At 43.1% G+C, this 18990-nt stretch overlaps 2 protein-coding genes across 4 annotated transcripts in view; one reads left to right on the plus strand and one right to left on the minus strand.

Annotated features, from left to right (window-relative positions):
- CRLF3 (cytokine receptor like factor 3) overlaps positions 1 to 3488 on the minus strand; it is a 43556-nt gene extending 40068 nt beyond the window's left edge. Inside the window, exon 1 of the mRNA XM_045488034.1 lies at positions 3257 to 3488. Within this exon, the coding sequence (XP_045343990.1) occupies positions 3257 to 3373 (117 nt within the window). The 5' untranslated portion in view covers positions 3374 to 3488. The remainder of the gene's footprint in view (positions 1 to 3256) is intronic.
- A 9315-nt stretch (positions 3489 to 12803) lies between these two features.
- ATAD5 (ATPase family AAA domain containing 5) overlaps positions 12804 to 18990 on the plus strand; it is a 47885-nt gene continuing 41698 nt past the window's right edge. For 2 of the 3 annotated variants that reach the window (XM_045488035.1, XM_045488036.1), the window contains exons 1-2: positions 12804 to 13224; positions 16975 to 18869. In XM_045488035.1, the coding sequence (XP_045343991.1) occupies positions 13159 to 13224; positions 16975 to 18869 (1961 nt within the window). In that variant the 5' untranslated portion in view covers positions 12804 to 13158. Of the gene's footprint in view, positions 13538 to 16974; positions 18870 to 18990 lie in introns of all 3 variants that reach the window. The other variant, XM_045488037.1, reaches the window with a different exon arrangement.

Below are 18990 nucleotides of genomic sequence, written 5' to 3' on the forward strand. Positions count from 1 at the left end.
GACTTTCCACTGATAACAACAGCAAGGCTGACATGGGGCTCGGACTCACAAACTGTGAGATCATGACCTGAGCCGCAAGTCAGATGCTCAACCGACTGAGCCACCCAGGCACCCCTTGGTGAGAGATTTTTAAAGGGTAAGAAACAAAAGAAAAAATAAAAAGTGCTCAAAAGTGTGTTAAGCAAAGGGTTACCATACAGCCCAGCAATTCCTAAATATATACTGAAAGAACTGACCATGTATCCACATAAAAACCTGTACATGAATGTTCACAGCAACAGTATTCATAATAGCCAAAAAGTGAAAGCAATCCAAGTATCTATCAATTGATGAATGTATAACTAAAATGTGGTATATCCACGCAACAAATGTTATTCGGCCATAAAAAGGATTGAAGTATCGATAACGTGCTACCACAAGGATGAACCTTGAAAACACTGTGCTAAGTCAAAGAAGCCAGTCACAAGGGGCCACATCCTGTATGATTCCATCCACACGAAATGTTCTGAAGAGGCAAATCCAAATAGAGAAAGTAGTTTACTGGCTGTCAGGGACAGAGGGAGTGATACCTCACAGGGAGGAGATTTCTTTTTGGGGTGATGAAAATGTTCTGGAATTAGTGGTGATGGTTGCAGAACTTTGCAAATATACTAAAAAATGCTGAATTGTGCATTTTAAGGCATGAATTTTATGGTATGTAAATTTTATATCAATAAAAAATCATACACCAAAAGGAAACAAAACCAATGAATAAAAAAATATACACAAAGGGGAGGATCTCTCCTCTGTGCTCGTCCTTCCCCCATACAAAATCTTTGACTAAAAAGCCAAATATTATGTAGTTATTCTGAAAATGACTGGGACCCTAAAAATACCCTAGCCACTAAACAAAAGCAGCTGCTTATTTTGATAACATTTTTGTAACACAGACTCTCCTTAAAATGCAAGTTGACAGAGGGCTTATTCTACAAACCCAAACATACACAGTCCACTAGAATTAGCTTTGAGGGGAGACGCCTTGTAACTGGGACTGGCACAAAACACATTCCAGTTCACAAGAGAGAAAACTACGCTATTAGTCTAGTCAGAAGGCAACGTCATCAGGAACCTGTGATGGATGTTCTCTTGGTGTTTTCTGTCTCAAGTCTGACACAATGGGCCTCAAAAAACAAAACAAAAACCCATACTGAACTACACCAAATGGCAGGAAAGTATGTCCTGTATTTAAATGACTGGATATAAGAATTAAAATATAGGCCTGGAAACTGAATTCTAATCCAATCAGAATGGGATCATACTAAATTTGTTAAGTGAATTCAATATTACACAAGAAATTAGTAAGTACTACTCCCAGGTGCTAAACTCATTCTTTTAGTGTCAACACTACTGTGTCTTAGTTGCAGATGAGTTAAACAAAAGTCCTGCTCATATATAAGATATCTTAAGTGGCTTAAACATTAGTCAAATTGGGGCGCCTGGGTGGCGCAGTCGGTTAGGCGTCCGACTTCAGCCAGGTCACGATCTCGCGGTCCATGAGTTTGAGCCCCGCGTCGGGCTCTGGGCTGATGGCTCAGAGCCTGGAGCCTGTTTCTGATTCTGTGTCTCCCTCTCTCTCTGCCCCTCCCCCGTTCATGCTCTGTCTCTCTCTGTCCCAAAAGTGAATAAACGTTGAAAAAAAAAAAAATTAAAAAAAAAAAAAATTAGTCAAATAATAAGAGAGATACTTTAATCTCTTTCAAAACAATGAACCTCTATTTCAAAATAGCAGAAGGAATAAGGCAGATGTTTTCAAGTGGAAATCAAGATGAACGCATTGGAAGGCCATGAAAAGCATTCACCAGACTGGTGAAACCATATCTAAATTTTGCTCCCAGTTTTACTACTAGGCTACAAATAATGCCTGGCCTACAGGAGCTCTATAAGGTTTGTTTGTTTTTTGTTGTTGTTTTTTAAAGTTTATTTGAGAGAGAGAGAGAACAAGAAGGGGAGGGGCAGAGAGAAGGAGAGACAGAACCCCAAACAGAATCCCACCACGGGGCTCGAACCCACAGGAACCCCTGAGATCATAGCCTGAGCCAAGATCAAGAGTTGGATGCTTAACCGACTGAGCCACCCAGGAGCCCCTACAAGGTTTTAAAAATATATAAAACCTAGAGTATGTTGAATATCCTTAATGAGGAAAATATCCAAAGGCACTGTTATCACAGCACTTTTTACAAGTTGTACATTTTCAGATTCTGTGCAGCATGGGAGTTACTAGGATAACAATATAGATTAATATCAAGTGTGATGTAGAAAAATCCCATTCACCCAAATGATTCCACTCAGATGGAATCCATTCACTCACACAGCATTTACTAAGCACCTGTGTGACTAGTAGCTTGAGGATTATCTGTCCTAGTAACACACTGGCAGTGGGTTGTATCTTCTATATTCCAGGGTGTTCCTTTATCTTTGATAACCATGTCCCCATTGAACAGATAAAACTGTCACTTGAAAGTATATTTAGCTTCTCCTTTCAGCACTCCTTTCTTTAAATCTGTTTTTCCATTTCCCTACACTTTTGTATTCTTTCCTTCAAGTATTCTGATCTCCTTTTGCCCTTCCAACATAGCTCCGCCTTAAATTCTAAACCATATAGAATAGCGTTCTGCTAAAGACTTTTTTTTTTTTTTAATGCATCCAAGGTTATATGAGATATTAAGTACCACTAATCCCATTCATTTGGTGTTAACTCAATTGCTTCTCAATCACCCTCTGTCTCTGTGTCTTCAATCCTCCCCTTCCAATATCCTCCCCAGGCTCTCTAAAATCAGTCTCCATCCCCATGGCAGGTTTTCCCAAAGAATCCCCACCTCCCCCAGCGCTCCACGGTCCCCACTGCCCTCTCCTCTGGGACGCCCTCGGTTTTTGCTCTGCTCTCTCTCCCTCTCCCCAACCTCGGACCCCACCCCTATCCCCATCACCGCCCCCACAAGGTTTAGGGAACGCTCCTCACACTCTCCCGCGATCCCCCAAAGTTGTTTCTTCCCCTTAAGACTCCCCACTACCGCACCCCACCCCCCCGCCAGCACCCACCTCCCTCGTTCCCAGACCCTGCTGGGCCTCCCGCACCTTCAGAGCCCCCTCCCTTCTCCCTTCAGAGTTTTCGGACACTCGCGCCCCTCCGTCCCTCCTGGCCTCCACCCACCCGCCGGCCGGGCACCCCGAGCCCTCCCCGGGGCCCTCGGCGCCCCTACGGGCGCGGCCCTCCGACCTGCCTCTGCGCCTCCCGCAGCCCCTGCAGCCTCTGGCCCAGCTCCCGCCGGTAGCTCTGCGCCGCCTCCACGTTCTCGCGGGCCTCCTGCAGCAGCTGCTCCGGCTCCAACTCCATCGCCCCCTCGTCCGGCCGCGCGGCCGGCGGCTGCGGACGCGGTTTCCCCACTGAACCGGGCGCCGGCGAGCGGCCCCGCGCGACCACGCGCAGGCGGAAGCGCCGCCCCGCCCCGCCCCACGGCCGCCTTGATTGACAGCCACGCCGGCGCCCAGCGCGACCCGCCTCCGGGTCCCAGCGCCGCCCGCCTCCAGTCCCACCGCGCAATGACCGCGTGCACGCGCAGCCCCTGGCTGTGCTGCTTCCTCCAGACACGCGTGGGGTCAGGGAAAGATTAGTAAGGACACTTTGCGGGGTGCTTCCCACATCTTATCTCATTCTGGCCTCCCTGCCAGCCCCCCTTTGTGTCTCCATTTCACGGAGGAAGAGACGGGCTGAGAGGGAAATCAACTTTCTCGAGATTTCAGCCCAGATGGCTCTTAAATCGTCCTAGTCCTACCTCCTAAGCAAAGGAGCGTCCCTGCAGCGGCTTACTATGAACCAGGCACCACGCTCAGAGGGTCAGACGAGAGCCCCACCGTCCAGAAGCTCGCAGACTAATGAGGGAGCCAAGGCGATGACCAGCGGCCAAGATGGGTGTAAGCAAGCCTTTTCAGTAAGGGGCAAGTAGTAACAATTGGGAGCTTGGCGGGCCACCGTGTCTCTTGCAACATCGTGAGTAAATGGGCGTGATCGTGTGCATATTAAACCTTATGGATACAGATTTGAACCTCACATAATTTTCACGTGTCACAAAATATTCTTTGCATCATTTCTCAGCTATGTAAAAATAAAAATCATTCTTCGCCAAGGGGCCCTACAAAAATAGGCGGTGGGTCAGATTTGGCCGTGGGCCGTAGTTTCCTGACCCCTGGCCATGGATGTTAGAGCTGAAAGTTGCCTCGGCCAGGAAAGAGAACAGACAGAACGGGTTTTGCTGAAGGTTACACAACAAGACTGTAATAAAGGCTAGATCGCAATTTTTCTGACCAGAATAAAGCTCTTTCTACCACCGTGTTTTGTGCTAGGTTAATGACACTTGGAACTAGAGAAATTTAGAAAAAGGGAGCCCTTCTGGAGAAAATGGGAAAATAGCTTTATCTTGAAGGTGAGGTAGTTGGGCACTTACTAAATACTCAACAAGTATCTGTGGAATGAATCAAGGTATGAACTAAGCAAAAGGGGTGTGGAAAGGCATCCTAGGTAGGACAAAATTAAGTGAGGAAAGGTATATAGGTCTTGGAGACAGGAATGTAAGCGAATTGTTTAAGAAAAAAGAACAGACCACTTTGGAGAGGTAGGACTGAATAATATATTGCGAGATGAGGTTGAGAGAAGAATAAAGGCCATGGAATTCCTGTTAAAAAGTTTAGACTGTAGGGGCGGTTGGGTGGTCGGTTACGCGTCTTTGGTCATGATCTCAATGTTGGTGAGTTCCAGACCCACATCCCCTCTCAGCTGTCAGCGAGGAGCCTGCTTTCCATCCTCTGTCCCCTTCTCTCTCCCCCTGCTCACTCTCTCTCTCTCTCTCTCTCTCTCTCAAAAATAAATAAACAATTAAAAAACATTTTGACTTTAATGAGTAGACATTAAAGATTTTTGCATTTACATTTGCAAAAAAAAAAAAAATGTTTTAGGATGGTAAATGACAGACCTGGCATTTGGGTGTGTCTTAAGATAAAGGAGGGGGTGCCAATTGTAAATTTTCAGTAAATATTTGTTCAGTGAAATGAAAATACATAAGATAGATGGATGGAGTGGTAAATAAGAAAAGACCATAGGCACTAGTCCAGCTATGATGTGATAGAAGCTTGAATTAGGATGTTGGCCTTTATAGAGGTTTGAAAGTAAAGCAGAGGAAAAGATAGTCAAATGGTTCGAGGGAATAGGAGGGTGTAGGCACAGACTGGGTCAGTAAAAAACAGGATTTACTAAATGCTCTTGAACACAGTGTGTTCTGTGTGATCTCTAAAGCTAATTGAACAGAATTGGATCCTACCCCAGAAGGCTTACTGTGTGAAATTTAAAAAGAAAAAGAAAAAAGAAAGAAAGAAAATGTCTAGAGGCCAAGACTCTAATCTTGGTCTCGTTCAACTTTTTTCCTTGATCTCTACCACCTGATGGGAGGCAGGAAATATGTATTTAATATAGCCACATTATACAAAAAAATAATACGAACTAAGGAAAATCTTGTGAAACCACTCCTCCCAGGCTTGAAATTTTTGGTTGTTTTGTTTTTAGCTTTAGAGCAAAGTAAATACTCTAGTCAATGACAGGAAGATTGATCTAGAGGTGGGAATGATAGAAGCCAGCAGGCCATAGTTTTTAACTCTTTCACATCACACTGGTCTAGAATTGACTTTTCAAGGTTATCCAGAGGTAAGCAGATTCAGGGTCACAGACTCCCCATGCTAATAAGACTTAGAAGAAACAAATAAAGCAACTTGTTAAGTTATTTATTTACAAAAGGATATAATTGCTCTGAAGATTACAACAGCTGGAAAATCAAGTTATAACCAGAGTTATTTGGTAAACATGGATTCAGTCCAGAATACTTTGATTATCTGGTCAGCCAAGATTTCCTCTCTCCTCACTCCAGGCTTTTCTCAGAAAGCTTCTAACTGTATTGGGCATGTACTGACTTTTTTTTTTTCTTTTTTTTTTTTTTTAACTCTGACTCCCCTTTCTACACACTTAAAACTATTAATTCATTGTTTAAAATCAACTGGCTACAACTAAGTAAACCTTAGTGTCTAGTTTTTTTGTTTTTTAATGAATTTATTTAAGAAAGAGAGAGCATGCATGTTCGAGTGGAGGAGGGTCAGAGAGAGGAGGAGAGAGAGAATCCAAAGTATGCTCCATGCGGAGCCCGGCTCAGGGCACAAGTGCACAAACCCACAAACTCTGAGATAATCACCTGAACTGAGATCAAGAGTTGGACACTTAACTGACAGAGCCACCCAGGTGCCCCAATACCTGTTTTTTTAATAGGGACTCATACAAATAAACACTATTGTCCAATCAAAAATAATTCAGAGACAATTCTAATTTTGACTGTAACTCTTAACATTTTAATTAATGCCATCTAGTTTTAATTTTGAGGACTCACATTTACAGAATGTCAGAAGTCAACAGAAAAGTTGCAAATACAGCTCAAAAAATTTTTTTTCCTCAGTAAACCATTTGAGAATAAGTCGACAGATTCTTTCAGTACATTCTTCTATGAACCCACCCACAATGCACCCTCAAAAACAGGAATTTAACATTGATACTGTCTATTTTTCAGATCTCATTCAAGTTTAATCCATTGCCACAATGATGCCCCTTATAACAAGTGGATCCAATCCAGAATCATGGGTTGCATTGAATTGTCATAGGTCACGACAGTCTCCAATTCATATTAAAACACAGAAATTAAAAAAAAATTTTTTTTTTTGTTTATTTATTTTTGAGAGACAGAGAGGAATAGAGGGCGAGCAGAGAGAGAGCGAGACACAGAATCTGACGCAGGTTCCAGGCTCTGAGCTGTCAGTACGGAGCCCAACCAACGTGGGGCTCAAACTCACGGAGCGCGAGATCATGATCTGAGCCGAAGTCGGACACTTAACCAACCGAGCCACCCAGGTGCCCCAAGTCACGGCCATTCTTAATATTCTCTTCTCCACTCCCGTTTTGTTTTAATTCCCCATTAGTGCTCTGGAGTTTCTTCCCCAATCTCTTGCAAATCTCCTACTCCCTACTCAATGCAAATCTCCTGATACCCAGCTCCCTCCTTCCCACCTACCTCTTCAGTCATTTCTCTCAATTCTGTGCCACAGAATCTTGGGAGCCAGGCTGAAAACAAGCTGCAGGTGAGAAAGTGAGGGCAAAATTCTCTTTGTTGATAGGCTGGGATGTAAGAGCCAAGGCTGGGAGTGTATACATGTTAATACATTTTGGTTTTGTCAGTCTTTCCTGGGTTACCTCAATGGCCTCTTGATTTATTCAGAATGTTTCTAAATATCTTTAGTATCTATTTACATGTTTTACAAAGATCAGTTAGTTACACATTCAGTCTCCCAAGTTTTCCTTTCTATGCCTTCTTGCATCTTGCATTCTTTATGATACTTTCAGTTACAAGTTACTGCGGACTCAAACTGCCTTTAACAATAAATGGGATCCATTCCCTAACATGGTGTAACTCAAAAGGCTTTAGCATTAGTCTGATTCAAAGGTCAAACTTCCCAACTCTTTTTCTGCCATTGGTAAGGTACCATTACCTTATTTTAATCTTACCCACCTTCTGGAAGGAGGGAAAGGACCCCTTTCTCTGCTATATCAGTAGTCCAAATTTGCTTATCTCCCAGAAGCACCCAGAAGATCTCTTGAAATGTAACAATCCTACGTTGGCCTACACTTGGTCACATGCCCACCTTTGAAATTTTTCTTTAACGTTTATTCATTTTTGAGAGACAAAATGTGAGTGGGGGAGGGGCAGAGAGAGAGGGAGACACAGAACCCCATGCAGGGCTCGAACTCCTGAACCCTGAGATCATGACCTGAGCGGAAGTCAGGCAGCCAACTGAGCCACCCAGGCGCCCCAACACATGCCCACCTTTGAAATGGTAACTGGCCAGGAGGTGGAATTATGCAGATTAGTTTCAAAGGATCCAGAACCAAGGATGGAATTGACCAAGTGGGACAAGTGTATACCTGAGAATAACAACAGTAATGGTTATCAAGGGAAGGAGATATAATATTGGGGAGAAAAGGATATCTTTCACAGTCTTTCCATGTACTGACTACAATGTAACATTGCAAAAAAGCACAGAAGCTAAGAAGTTAAGAGACTTGGCTAAACACTTTGTAAATATCTCTGAACTAGTTTTTTTTTTTTTAATAACTTTTTTTTTTAAGTAAACTGTGCCCCCAAAGTGGGGCTCGAACTCACAACTCTGAGATCAAGAGTCACATGCTCTATAGGGGCACCTGGGTGACCCCGTCAGTTAAGCATTCAACTCTTGGTTTTGGCTCAGGGCATGATCTCCCGGTTTGTGGGCTTGATCCCACACTTGTGATGAGCACTGGGTGTTGTACGTAAGTGACGAATCACTGAATTCTACTCCTGAAACCAATATTGCACTGTATGTTAACTGACTAGAAGTTAAATAAAAATTTAAAATAAAAACTATATTGGAGGGTAGTGGTACATGAGAATTAAATCTTTAACCAGAAAAAAAAGGACATTAATGAATACTGTTTAAAATTGTTAAATCAAGGGGCGCCTGGGTGGCTCAGTCGCTTGGACGTCCGACTTCAGCTCAGGTCACTATCTCACCATTCGTGAGTTCAAGCCCCATGTCAGGCTCTGTGCTGCCAGCTCAGAGCCTGGAGCCTGCTTGGAATTCTGTGTCTCCCTCTCTCTCTGCCCCTCCCCTGCTTGCGCGCGCTCTCTCTCTCTCTCTCTCTCTCAAAAATAAATAAACATTGGGGCGCCTGGGTGGCTCGGTCGGTTAAGCGTCCGACTTCGGCTGAGGTCATGATCTCGCAGTCCGTGGGTTCGAGCCCCGCGTCTGGCTCTGTGCTGACAGCTCAGAGCCTGGAGCCTGTTTCGGATTCTGTGTCTCCCTCTCTCTGTGACCCTCCCCCGTTCATGCTCTGTCTCTCTCTGTCTCAAAAATAAATAAACGTTAAAAAAAACATTAAAAAAAAACATTAAAAAAATTAACAAAAAAATGAAATGAAATAAAATAAAATAGTTAAATCAAGAAATATCTGTATAAGCATATTACTGTAATTAAAAATAAGGAGATATCTAGGGGCACCTGGGTGGCTCAGTTGGTTGAGCGACTGACTTTACCTCAGGTCATGATCTCGCGGTTGGTGAGTTCAAGCCCCACGTCTGATTCACAGCTGTCAGCCTGTTAGCACAAAGCCCACTTCGGATCCTCTGTCCCTCTCTCTCTCTCCCTCTCTCTCTCTCTCTCAGTCCCTTCTCTGCTTATGTTCTCTCTTCCAAAAAATAAATAAAACATTAAAAAATATTTAAAAAATAAAAATGAGATATTTATAGTGCTAGAAGACTTTTGAAAGTGGCTGCCCTTGGGAAATTACACCAGGTTATGAAATGGAAATCAGCTCTTAGGCTGGTGGTCAGTAGATCATGTGACTCTTAATCTCAGGGTGGTGAATTCAAGCCCCACATTAGTCATAGAGTCCACTTGAAAAGGGGGAGGGGTGCCTGGGTGGCTCAGTTGGTTAAGCCTCCAACTTCAGCTCAGGTCATGATCTCAGGTTCATGGGTTCGATTCCTGTGTCAGGTTCTGTGCTGATAGCTCAGAGCCTGGAACCTGCTTTGGATTCCATGTCTCCCTCTCCCTCTGCCCCTCCCCAGCTCATGTTCTCAAGAATAAATAAACGCTAAAAAAAAAAGAGGGGTGGCTCACTCAGTTAAATGTGCAGCTCTTGGTTTTGGCTAAGGTCATGATCTCATGCTTTATGAGATTGAACCCCACATGGGGCTCTGTGCTGCTGACAGCATAGAGCTTGCTTGGGATTCTCTCTGCCCCTCCCCTGAGCACGCTCAAAGTAAATAAATAAACTTTCAAAAAAGAAAAGAAAGAAAGAAATTAGCTCTTTTTTTGATAGTAAGTTTTATAATGCTCTCTGACATTTCTTAACCAAGCACAGGCATTACTTTTGATAAATATAAGGGTTAATAATAATTCTTTTTTAAAAAAAATTTTTTTTAACGTTTATTTATTCTTGAGACAGAGAGAGACAGAGCATGAACGGGGGAGGGGCAGAGAGAGAGGGAGACACAGAATCAGAAGCAGGCTCCAGGCTCTGAGCCATCAGCCCAGAGCCTGACGCGGGGCTGGAACTCACAGACCGCGAGATCGTGACCCGGGCTGAAGTCAGACGCTCAACCGACTGAGCCACCCAGGCGCCCCGGGTTAATAATAATTCTTAAAAGTAGCAGTTAGCTAGATGGGGAAGATGATAAAAAACCACATGAGCACATTGTAAATACTTAATTGCTATGCAAATGTTAGAGCTTATTTAATTTAAAACGTATAAATGCCATGAGCTCCTTCAGAAGAACTACATATCTCAAAATAAACTCAGTGCAAATGCTTAACAAAACAATGCAGTTTAAATACTTAGAAATTTAGAAGAATGAATAGTCATGGAGATATATAGCATATAACCCCGCAATTCCACTTCTAGATGTGTCTTCTAGAGAAACATTACACATGTTCAAGGAGACATAGACAAGAGTGTTCACTGACTCACCGAGACAGAAAACTGGTGACAAATGTTCATCACTAAGGGAATGGATAAATAAAATGTGTATAATTGGACAGAATACTCAAGAATGAAAGGGAGTGAATCAGATCTACATGTATCATGGATAGCTCTTGAAAACAATGATGAATGAAAAAAGCAGATTGCTGAGTGATATTTACAGTATTACTGTTTATGTAAATAAAAACAATAGTAAAGCATTTTCTATGGATATACATACAAATATAAAAAGTGTGCAGTGCTACCCACCAAACAGGTAATAATGACTACCACTGGGCCAAGAGGTGGAGATTGAATTTGGGGATAGAAGTCAAGGAGACTTTCAGTTTTCTCTGTAATTTTCTCATTTGTTTCTCCTCCCCCCTCCTCTTCCTTCTCCTTCTCCTTGGGCAGTGTTCTTACTCTACAGTGAGGGAAAAAAACCCAAAAACCAGATCAACAAAACAGTATCTATTTTAGAAAAACCTTATTCTGGGCTGACAGTTTTATTTTTTTATTTAAAAAAAATTTTAGTCTTTTTTTTTTTTATTTTTGAGAGAGAGAGAGAGAGAGAGAGAAAGAGAGAGACACAGTGAGAGAGCAGGGAGGGGCAGAGAGAGAGGGGGACACAGAATCTGAGGCAGGCTCCAGGCTCTGGGTTGTCCTCATAGAGCCCGATGCAGGGCTGGAACTTATGAACCATGAGATCATGACCTGAGCTGAAGTCGGATGATCAACTGATTGAGCCACCCAGGCGCCCCTTGGCTAACAGTTTTAAAAGAAAAAAATAATTACCTCCAATTTCATTGGAGAAATTTGCACCCTTTATGTTGTGAAAACAATAGCAATACCATCTTTATGGTATTGAGATGGACACAGTTACATCCGTAGTTAAAATCAGTTTGCATAGCCAGATGCAACAAGGTGGCTTCCCGTTATTATTTGGTATATCCTTTTACCTGACCTACTCAGTTCTTACACACCATGCAGTTAAAAGTATGCACTCAAACAAAATAAACGTACTCTATGTCTATATCACTGCAACAATAAACTCATGTGAAAAAAAAGTCAAAGCTAAACAAATCCGTGAAAAGAATGCAAATGAAGTATGAGATTATCATCACTACAAACCAGCAAACCCCTGGAACAACTGGCATGCACTCCAACCAGCTGAGGCCATGATGTTGGGCTCCTGGCTGCCGGGGAGGAAGAAATCCGTGGGAAACAATGCCCTCTTTTGCTCAGTTTAGGGGAAAAAGTCAAAATCTCGGATCCTGTGTGTGTATTTCGAGGTAAGAGGCTTGCCAAAATAACATTTTATTCCATGGGGGTGGAACGTAATCAATTATTTCCTTTTCTGTATTTTTTGAATTCCCACTTTATGTTTTTGAATTTCCACTTTTTTTTTTTTTTTAATTTGAGAGAAAGCAGGGGAGGGGAAGAGACAGAATTTTCTTTAAGATTTTTAAAAATATTTATTTATTTATTTATTTAATTCCTGAGAGCGCACCAGCAGGGGAGGGGCAGAGAGAGAGAGAGAGGGAGACGGAGAATCCCAAGTAGGCTCAGAGCTGACAGCGCAGAGCCAGAAGCGGGGTTGGAACCCATGGACTCCAAGACCATGACCTTAGCCGAAATCCAGTGGGTTGCTTAACTGATTGAGCCTCCCAGGCGCCCCTTGAATTTCCACTTTTATTTATTTTTAACATTTATTCATTTTTGAGAGACAGAGAGAGCAGAGCGTGAGCGGGGGAGGGGCAGAGACATAGGGAGACACAGAATCCCAAGCAGGCTCCAGGGTCTGAGCTGTCAGCACAGAACCCGATGTGGGGCTCGAACACACCAACAGAGAGATCATGACCAGAGAGGAAATCAGACGTTTAACCCACTGAGCCACCCAGGCGCCCTTGAATTTCCACTTTTTACAAGGGGCTAGCCTAGGGCATCAAAAGTCTACAGTTTTAATTCTGTCACCGACGGACTTTAGTCAACTCACGTCCTCATCCGTGAAACTGGGCGGGAGAAGCCCCGCTAGTCTGAAATCCCTTGGTAAAACCAATCCCGCCTCCTGCAGTTTCGTCCGAGAAGTATTTTGGCCCTCTCTGCTTACCGTCCGCGCAGCCTCTAGAAGCAATCCTAAGCTCCGCCCCATGCGCTCCAGACGGCGCGAAAACCCAATTGACAAGAATTCCCTCCGAAGCCCGCGGGTCGGGTCTGCGTTCGGCCTGCTTTCCCGGCCGGGGTCGCGGTCCCGGGCGCTTAGCCTGGGGGCGCCTGTGTCGAGGGCCCCCTGCGCTCGCCGGCCGCGCCCCGGGGTCCTCGCTGCCCGCGCTTTCTTACCGCCCCTTCCCGCGTTCGACTCGGCTGAGCTGGGCCCAGCCTCCGCTACCGCTCCGGGCGGGTGGGCGCGGGGGGAGTCCGGGACGGACCCCACAGCCCGGCTGCTGCCTCTTCGGGGGCCGGCCGCCTCCATGGCCTTTAGGCTGGCGGGGCCCGGCCGCTCAACGCCCTAGGAGCCGGCATTCCGGGAAGCAGGGAGCATGGTGGGGGTCCTGGCCATGGCGGCGGCGGCTGCTCCCCCTCCGGTGAAGGACTACGAGATTGAGGTGAGCTAGAGAATCTCCGTCTGTAGGAGGTGGGTGAAAGGTGATCCCAACTTTGGATCCGGGAGGGGAGAGGAGGGACCTGGTGAGGCCCCACAGCAGTGACATTGTGTGCAACAATTGCTGGAGTGTGTCGCTTCCTAAAGTCGTGATAGGTACTGACAAACATCGAGATTGTGAGATGATTGCGGGGCCAGGAAAGTCAGGATTTAAAAGATACCTCGACCGGTCCCCAGGTCCTGAGATGTTGGTGGAACTTGATGTTTTGGACTTGTGAAATGTCGCAGAGGATCCCAGGATCAAGTCTGGGTTCATGGTAAGGAATCAGAACTTTAGCGTTGGAAAGAATCTTTAAGTTCCAGTAGTGTATCCATTTACCTATTGGAGGATGACTGCTTAGATTGCCATTACGGGAGTCAAAGTAATTTTTTTAAAAAATCGGTTTCTCATGGTTCCAGAGCTTAAGATACTGCAGTTAGGAGTCCCAGCGTGGAATGCTGTTATTCTTACGTATTCACCAAATTTCAGTGAAATGCAGTAAGCAGTCGTTACATAGATACTCTAATGCCATTAAGTATTGGAGTAGCATCTCAAGCTAGCGTTCTGAAATAGGCACACTGGTGTCCTTGAAGTGCGCCAAGATGTATGCTTATTTAACTAGGACTCTCCCTTATTTTTTGGAATTGAATAACTTTTGTCTACTTGCTGGTAGCTGTTACGCTGATATTTGTCTGCTAAATCAAGGGAGTTGCTCAGCTTTCTCCGATGTGAAGGACTTTTGGTACTTGAATGAGACAGTTCTTGATTTTTGTGTGGTCGGTTTATCAACCTTTTCGTTACAGTTTCTGCTTTTGGTGCCCTGCTTAGCCTATTTCATAGCAATGATACTTATTGTTTAGTATTGCAAGGGTGAGGGCCTTGTACACATTATTTTGCTTAATATCAACCCTGTGCTGAGGTATCATTGCCTGTATAATTAGAAAGTTAAAAGTAATATGCTTAAGGTCCCATGCTAGTAGATACCAGAGCCAGCACTTGAACTTAGATCTGCCTGACTCCAGAGCCTATGGCATAGTGCCTTTGATACGATCTCATGGTAATATAATAATACTGATAACTCATTAGCATTTTCTCCTAATGCATTTACCATCTCATTTTAACATACACAATTTTCATCTGTAATTTATTTTGCCTCGTAGTCATCCAAATGGTTAGAAATTTGTCCCAATACCATTTATTAAGTACTTCTTTGCTCACTAGCTTGAATACTACTGTTCTCGTGTACCAAGTTCTTAAATATATACTTATTTCTTTTTCTGGTTTTCTTTTTTATTTAAAAAAATTTAAAAAAGATTTTTCTAAGTTTATTTTTGAGAGATAGAATTCTAGTGGGGGAGGGGCAGAGACAGAGGGAGACAGAATCCGAAGCAGATCCAGACTCTGAGCTGACAGCACAGACTCTGGGCCCGAACTTACAAAGTGAGCGATTATAACCTGAGCCAAAGTCAGACGCTTAATCTACTGAGCCACCCAGGTGCCCCTAAAAAATTTTTATAAATTTTTTGAGAGAGAGAGCGCGAGTAGGGGAGGGGCAGAGAGAGGGAGACACAGAATCCGAAGCAGGCTCCAGGCTCTGAGCTGTCAGCACAGAGCCTGTCTTGGGGCTTGAACTCACAAACCATGAGATCATGACCTGAGCCGATAACGGACGGTCAACCGACTGAGCCACCCGGGTGCCTCTCTTCTTCTTCTTCCTCCTTTTTTTTTTTTTTTTTTTTTTAATGTTTATTTACTTATTTTGAGACAGAGAAAGAGCAAGCTCAAGGAGGGGAGGGGCAGAGAGGAAGGGGGAGAGAGAGAGAATCCCAAGCAGGCTCCACACTGTCAGCGCAGAGCCTGATGTGGGACTCGGTCACACAGACCAAGAGATCCTGACTTGAGCCAAAATCAGGAGTCAGATGCTTAACCGATTGAGCCACCCAGGCTCCCCCTGCCTTTATTTTCTTTCTGTCTTTCTTTCTTTCTTTCTTTCTTTCTTTCTTTTTTTTGTTGTTTTAGTAATCTCTACACCAAATGTGGGGCTCAAGCTCACAACCCCAAGAGCAAAAGTTGCATGTTCCACTGACTGAACCAGCCAGGTGCCCCTAGCTTTTAATGCTTTCAATGATGATAGCTTTGTGATACCTTTTTTCCCCCCTTAATGTTAATTTATTTTTGAGAGAGAGAGAGAGAGCACAAGCAGGGGAGGAGCAGAGAGAGAAGGAGACACAGAATTCGAAGCAGGATCTAGGCTCTGAGCTGTTGGCATAGAGCCTGATGTGGGGCTGGAACCCATGAAGTGTGAGATCAACTGACTGAGCCATCCAGGCGCCCCTGCTTTATGATAGCTTTTAATTTTCTTGAAGTATAATTCCCCATTCATTACTTAATTTTTTAAGATTTTATTTGATAAATTAATTTATTTTTAATGTTTATTTTTGCAAGGGGGATGGGGAGGGACAGAGAGAGAGAGGAAGACACAGAATCTGAAGCAGGCTCCAGGCTCTGAGCTGTCAGCACAGAGCCCAATGCAGGGCTCGAATCCACAAACAGTGAGATCATGACCTGAACCCAAGTTGGATGCTTAAGTGACTAAGCCACCCAGATGCCCCAAGATTTTTTTTTTAAGTTTATTTATTTATTTTTTATTTTTTAATTTTTTTAACGTTTATTTATTTTTGAGACAGAGAGAGACAGAGCATGAACCGGGGAAGGTCAGAGAGAGAGGGAGACACAGAATCTGAAACAGGCTCCAGGCTCTGAGCTGTCAGCACAGAGCCTGACGCGGGGCTCGAACTCACGGACGGCGAGATCATGACTTGAGCCGAAGTCGGACATTTAACCGACTGAGCCACCCAGGAGCCCCTTGTTTATTTATTTTTTGAGAGTGTGTGTGCATGGGCGGTCCCCCCCCCCCCCCAAAAAATAAATAAATAAATAAATAAATAAATAAAACACATTAAAACATTGGAAAATTTTATTTGTCGTAAGTGTCCTTCAGAATTTTTACTTGATTAGTAAATTTTGGGATGCTAGGTTTGTTCACTGTGTGCATGTTTCTTAGAGATAGGATAATTTGTTTTTAACTAAAAAAGTGAAAAGGGAATGGAGTTAATATTTGTAGAGGTTCTACCATGCAGACTTCATATATTTTCATGTATGGTGTTCATTACAAATTTTGTGGGGTAGGTGCTAGTATTCAAAGGTTGTAAACAGAGACCAATAGAAATTAACACATTTGTACATAAGTATAGTGGCCTTGAAACTTTTTTTTCAAGTATAATATATATAAAGTAAAATACACAAGTTATAAGTGTATGGCTTGTGATGTAACATTGAGATTTGAACGTAGGTTTAATTTTAAAGCTCTTTTTGCTTTAAAACATTTTTTTTTGGATTATTTTTGAGAGAGAGAGGGAGAGAATGCGAATAGGGGAGGGGCAGAGAGAGAGGGAGACACAGAAACCGAAACAGGCTCCTGGCTCAGAGCTGTCACCTCCCGAACCGCGAGATCATGACCTGAGCTCAAGTCATTTGCTTAACTGACTGAGGCACTCAGACACCCCTCTTTTTTCTAATATATATCATGTTTGTTACCTAATGGAGCCTTCCTTTTTTTATCCAATTAGGTAAAATATTAGATCCATGTTTAAAATTTATGTTTTGTATTATCTTGCTTGACATAAGTGCTTTCTTTTTCTTTTAAATTGATAGGCGTGCAAAAAGCGAAGGAAAGATGATGACAGATCTTCCTGCAAAACAATTACAAAATATTTATCACCAACAGGGAAGACTGGAGACAGTGTGTTCTCTCCACCCAAATCCAGTAATATTCTGAATTATTTTAGAAAGACGTCCCCCACAAATGAGAAGACACAATCAGCAAAAGAGTGCAAGATAAAATCATTGCCACCATTGCCTGCTGACGGTGGCAAAGACTGTAAAATACCGTTGGGAGTGTTCTCACATATAGAGTTCAAGAAGAGAGGAAAGAGAGTTAATTTATCTCATCGACTAAATAATATTAAAGCTGAAAATGAATCTCCAATTGAAATTAACAGTGACGATAGCAAAGAAGACTCCGGTCTAAATAATGATTTTGCGGAAAGTAGTACTTCTGTTTCACTCTGCAAGAAACGTGTAGAGGTACTTGCAGAAAGTATTCAAGATGTCAAAAAACAGTCAAGCACTAGGACCTCCATAAAAAGCTCCAAGAGAGTAAATCCTAAGCAAGGAATCACAAAAAATGATTGCAAAAAAATGAGGAAAAGGAAGCACAGAGATATAATAGATCTGTCTGAAAGCTTACCATTGGCAGAAGAAATAAGTCTCCTTCAAAAAGATGGTAAAGACAGGAAGGAGAGAGTGCCTTCCCTAGCTGATGAGATGGACAGTCCTGCAGACTGTGCAGACTCTAGGGGTGATATAGCTAAACCAGCCTGCTTAAAGGATAGGACAATAACTGTCTCCTACGAGGAATTTTTGAAAAGTCACAAGGAAAATAAAGTAGACCTACCAGACTCTACAGTGGCGATTTGTATTCCTTCTGAAACTGTTGAAGATATAGTCAAAAGCGGTAGTATGAGTGACCCAGAAACCTGTGAAATTTCCCAACACATACGCTCCAAGACAGTTACCGTTCTTGCACAGGTTCACCCTATTCCCCCCAAAAAGACCCGGAAAATACCCTCAATTTTCTTGAAACAAAAGCAGTTGGAAACAGAAAATAGCCTGTCAGATCCTGAGAATGAACAGACTGTTCAGAAAAGAAAATCGAACGTTGTCATACAGGAGGAAGAATTAGAGTTGGCAGTGCTGGAAGCTGGAAGTTCCGAAGCCTCAAAGCCGAAATGCACTCTAGAAGAAAGACAACAGTTTATGAAAGCATTTAGGCAGCCAGCATCGGATGCGCTTAAAAATGGAGTGCGAAAGTCTTCCGATAAGCAGAAAGAACTCAATGAAAAATCTTTGAATGACGAAGGAAGAGACGGTAATTCTAAAAAAATCATGGACAATGCTAATATTCAAATGATTTCAAATTATGGCAATTCACAGTCACATACTGACAAAGGAACTTTTCCTAAAGAGAAAAGTAAAAAGCTGAAGAAAAAGGGTAAGAAGATGTTAGATACTGGTGCTACTCCAGGTGAAAGTAGACAGGGAAGTACTCAAAAGAAAGGAACAACTTTTTCCTTTAAGGGTAAACAGAGTCAAAATAGGCTTAGAAGGAGTTTAAGACAAAAGAAAACGGAAGTTTTCAAAAACACATTATTTAGCAGTGAAAATCTTATTGGGGAAGACCCTCTAAAGATTTCCTCTCCGTATAACAAGAAGTCTTCAAGAAAAACTAGCGTACCCATTAATGATAAGGTCATACATTGTAAAACCGAAACCGAAGACAGTCTGGAAAATGTTTCCACACCCAGGTCAAGCAGAAGATCTGTAAGAACCAGCAGCACCCCTACCGCAATGGTCATTAGAAGTACTGATTCTGAAGATGATAGTCCAATAAAGGCTTCCACTCCAAAAGCAGCCACCTTACCAGAAAAGCATAGCTTATATACGGCAGAATTAATAACAGTCTCTTCTGACTCAGAGAGCCCTATTAGGTAAAGTTTTGTTTCTATTCTGAAGTTCTAAGTGTTCTCCATATATTAGTTGGGAAGGAAAATGCTTGAAGCATTGGAGAGTATCATTTTTTTCTAGAATACCTGATTTATAAGGCACAAA

Source organism: Leopardus geoffroyi, chromosome E1, assembly GCF_018350155.1.
Source record: "Leopardus geoffroyi isolate Oge1 chromosome E1, O.geoffroyi_Oge1_pat1.0, whole genome shotgun sequence".
NCBI lineage: Eukaryota > Metazoa > Chordata > Mammalia > Carnivora > Felidae > Leopardus > Leopardus geoffroyi.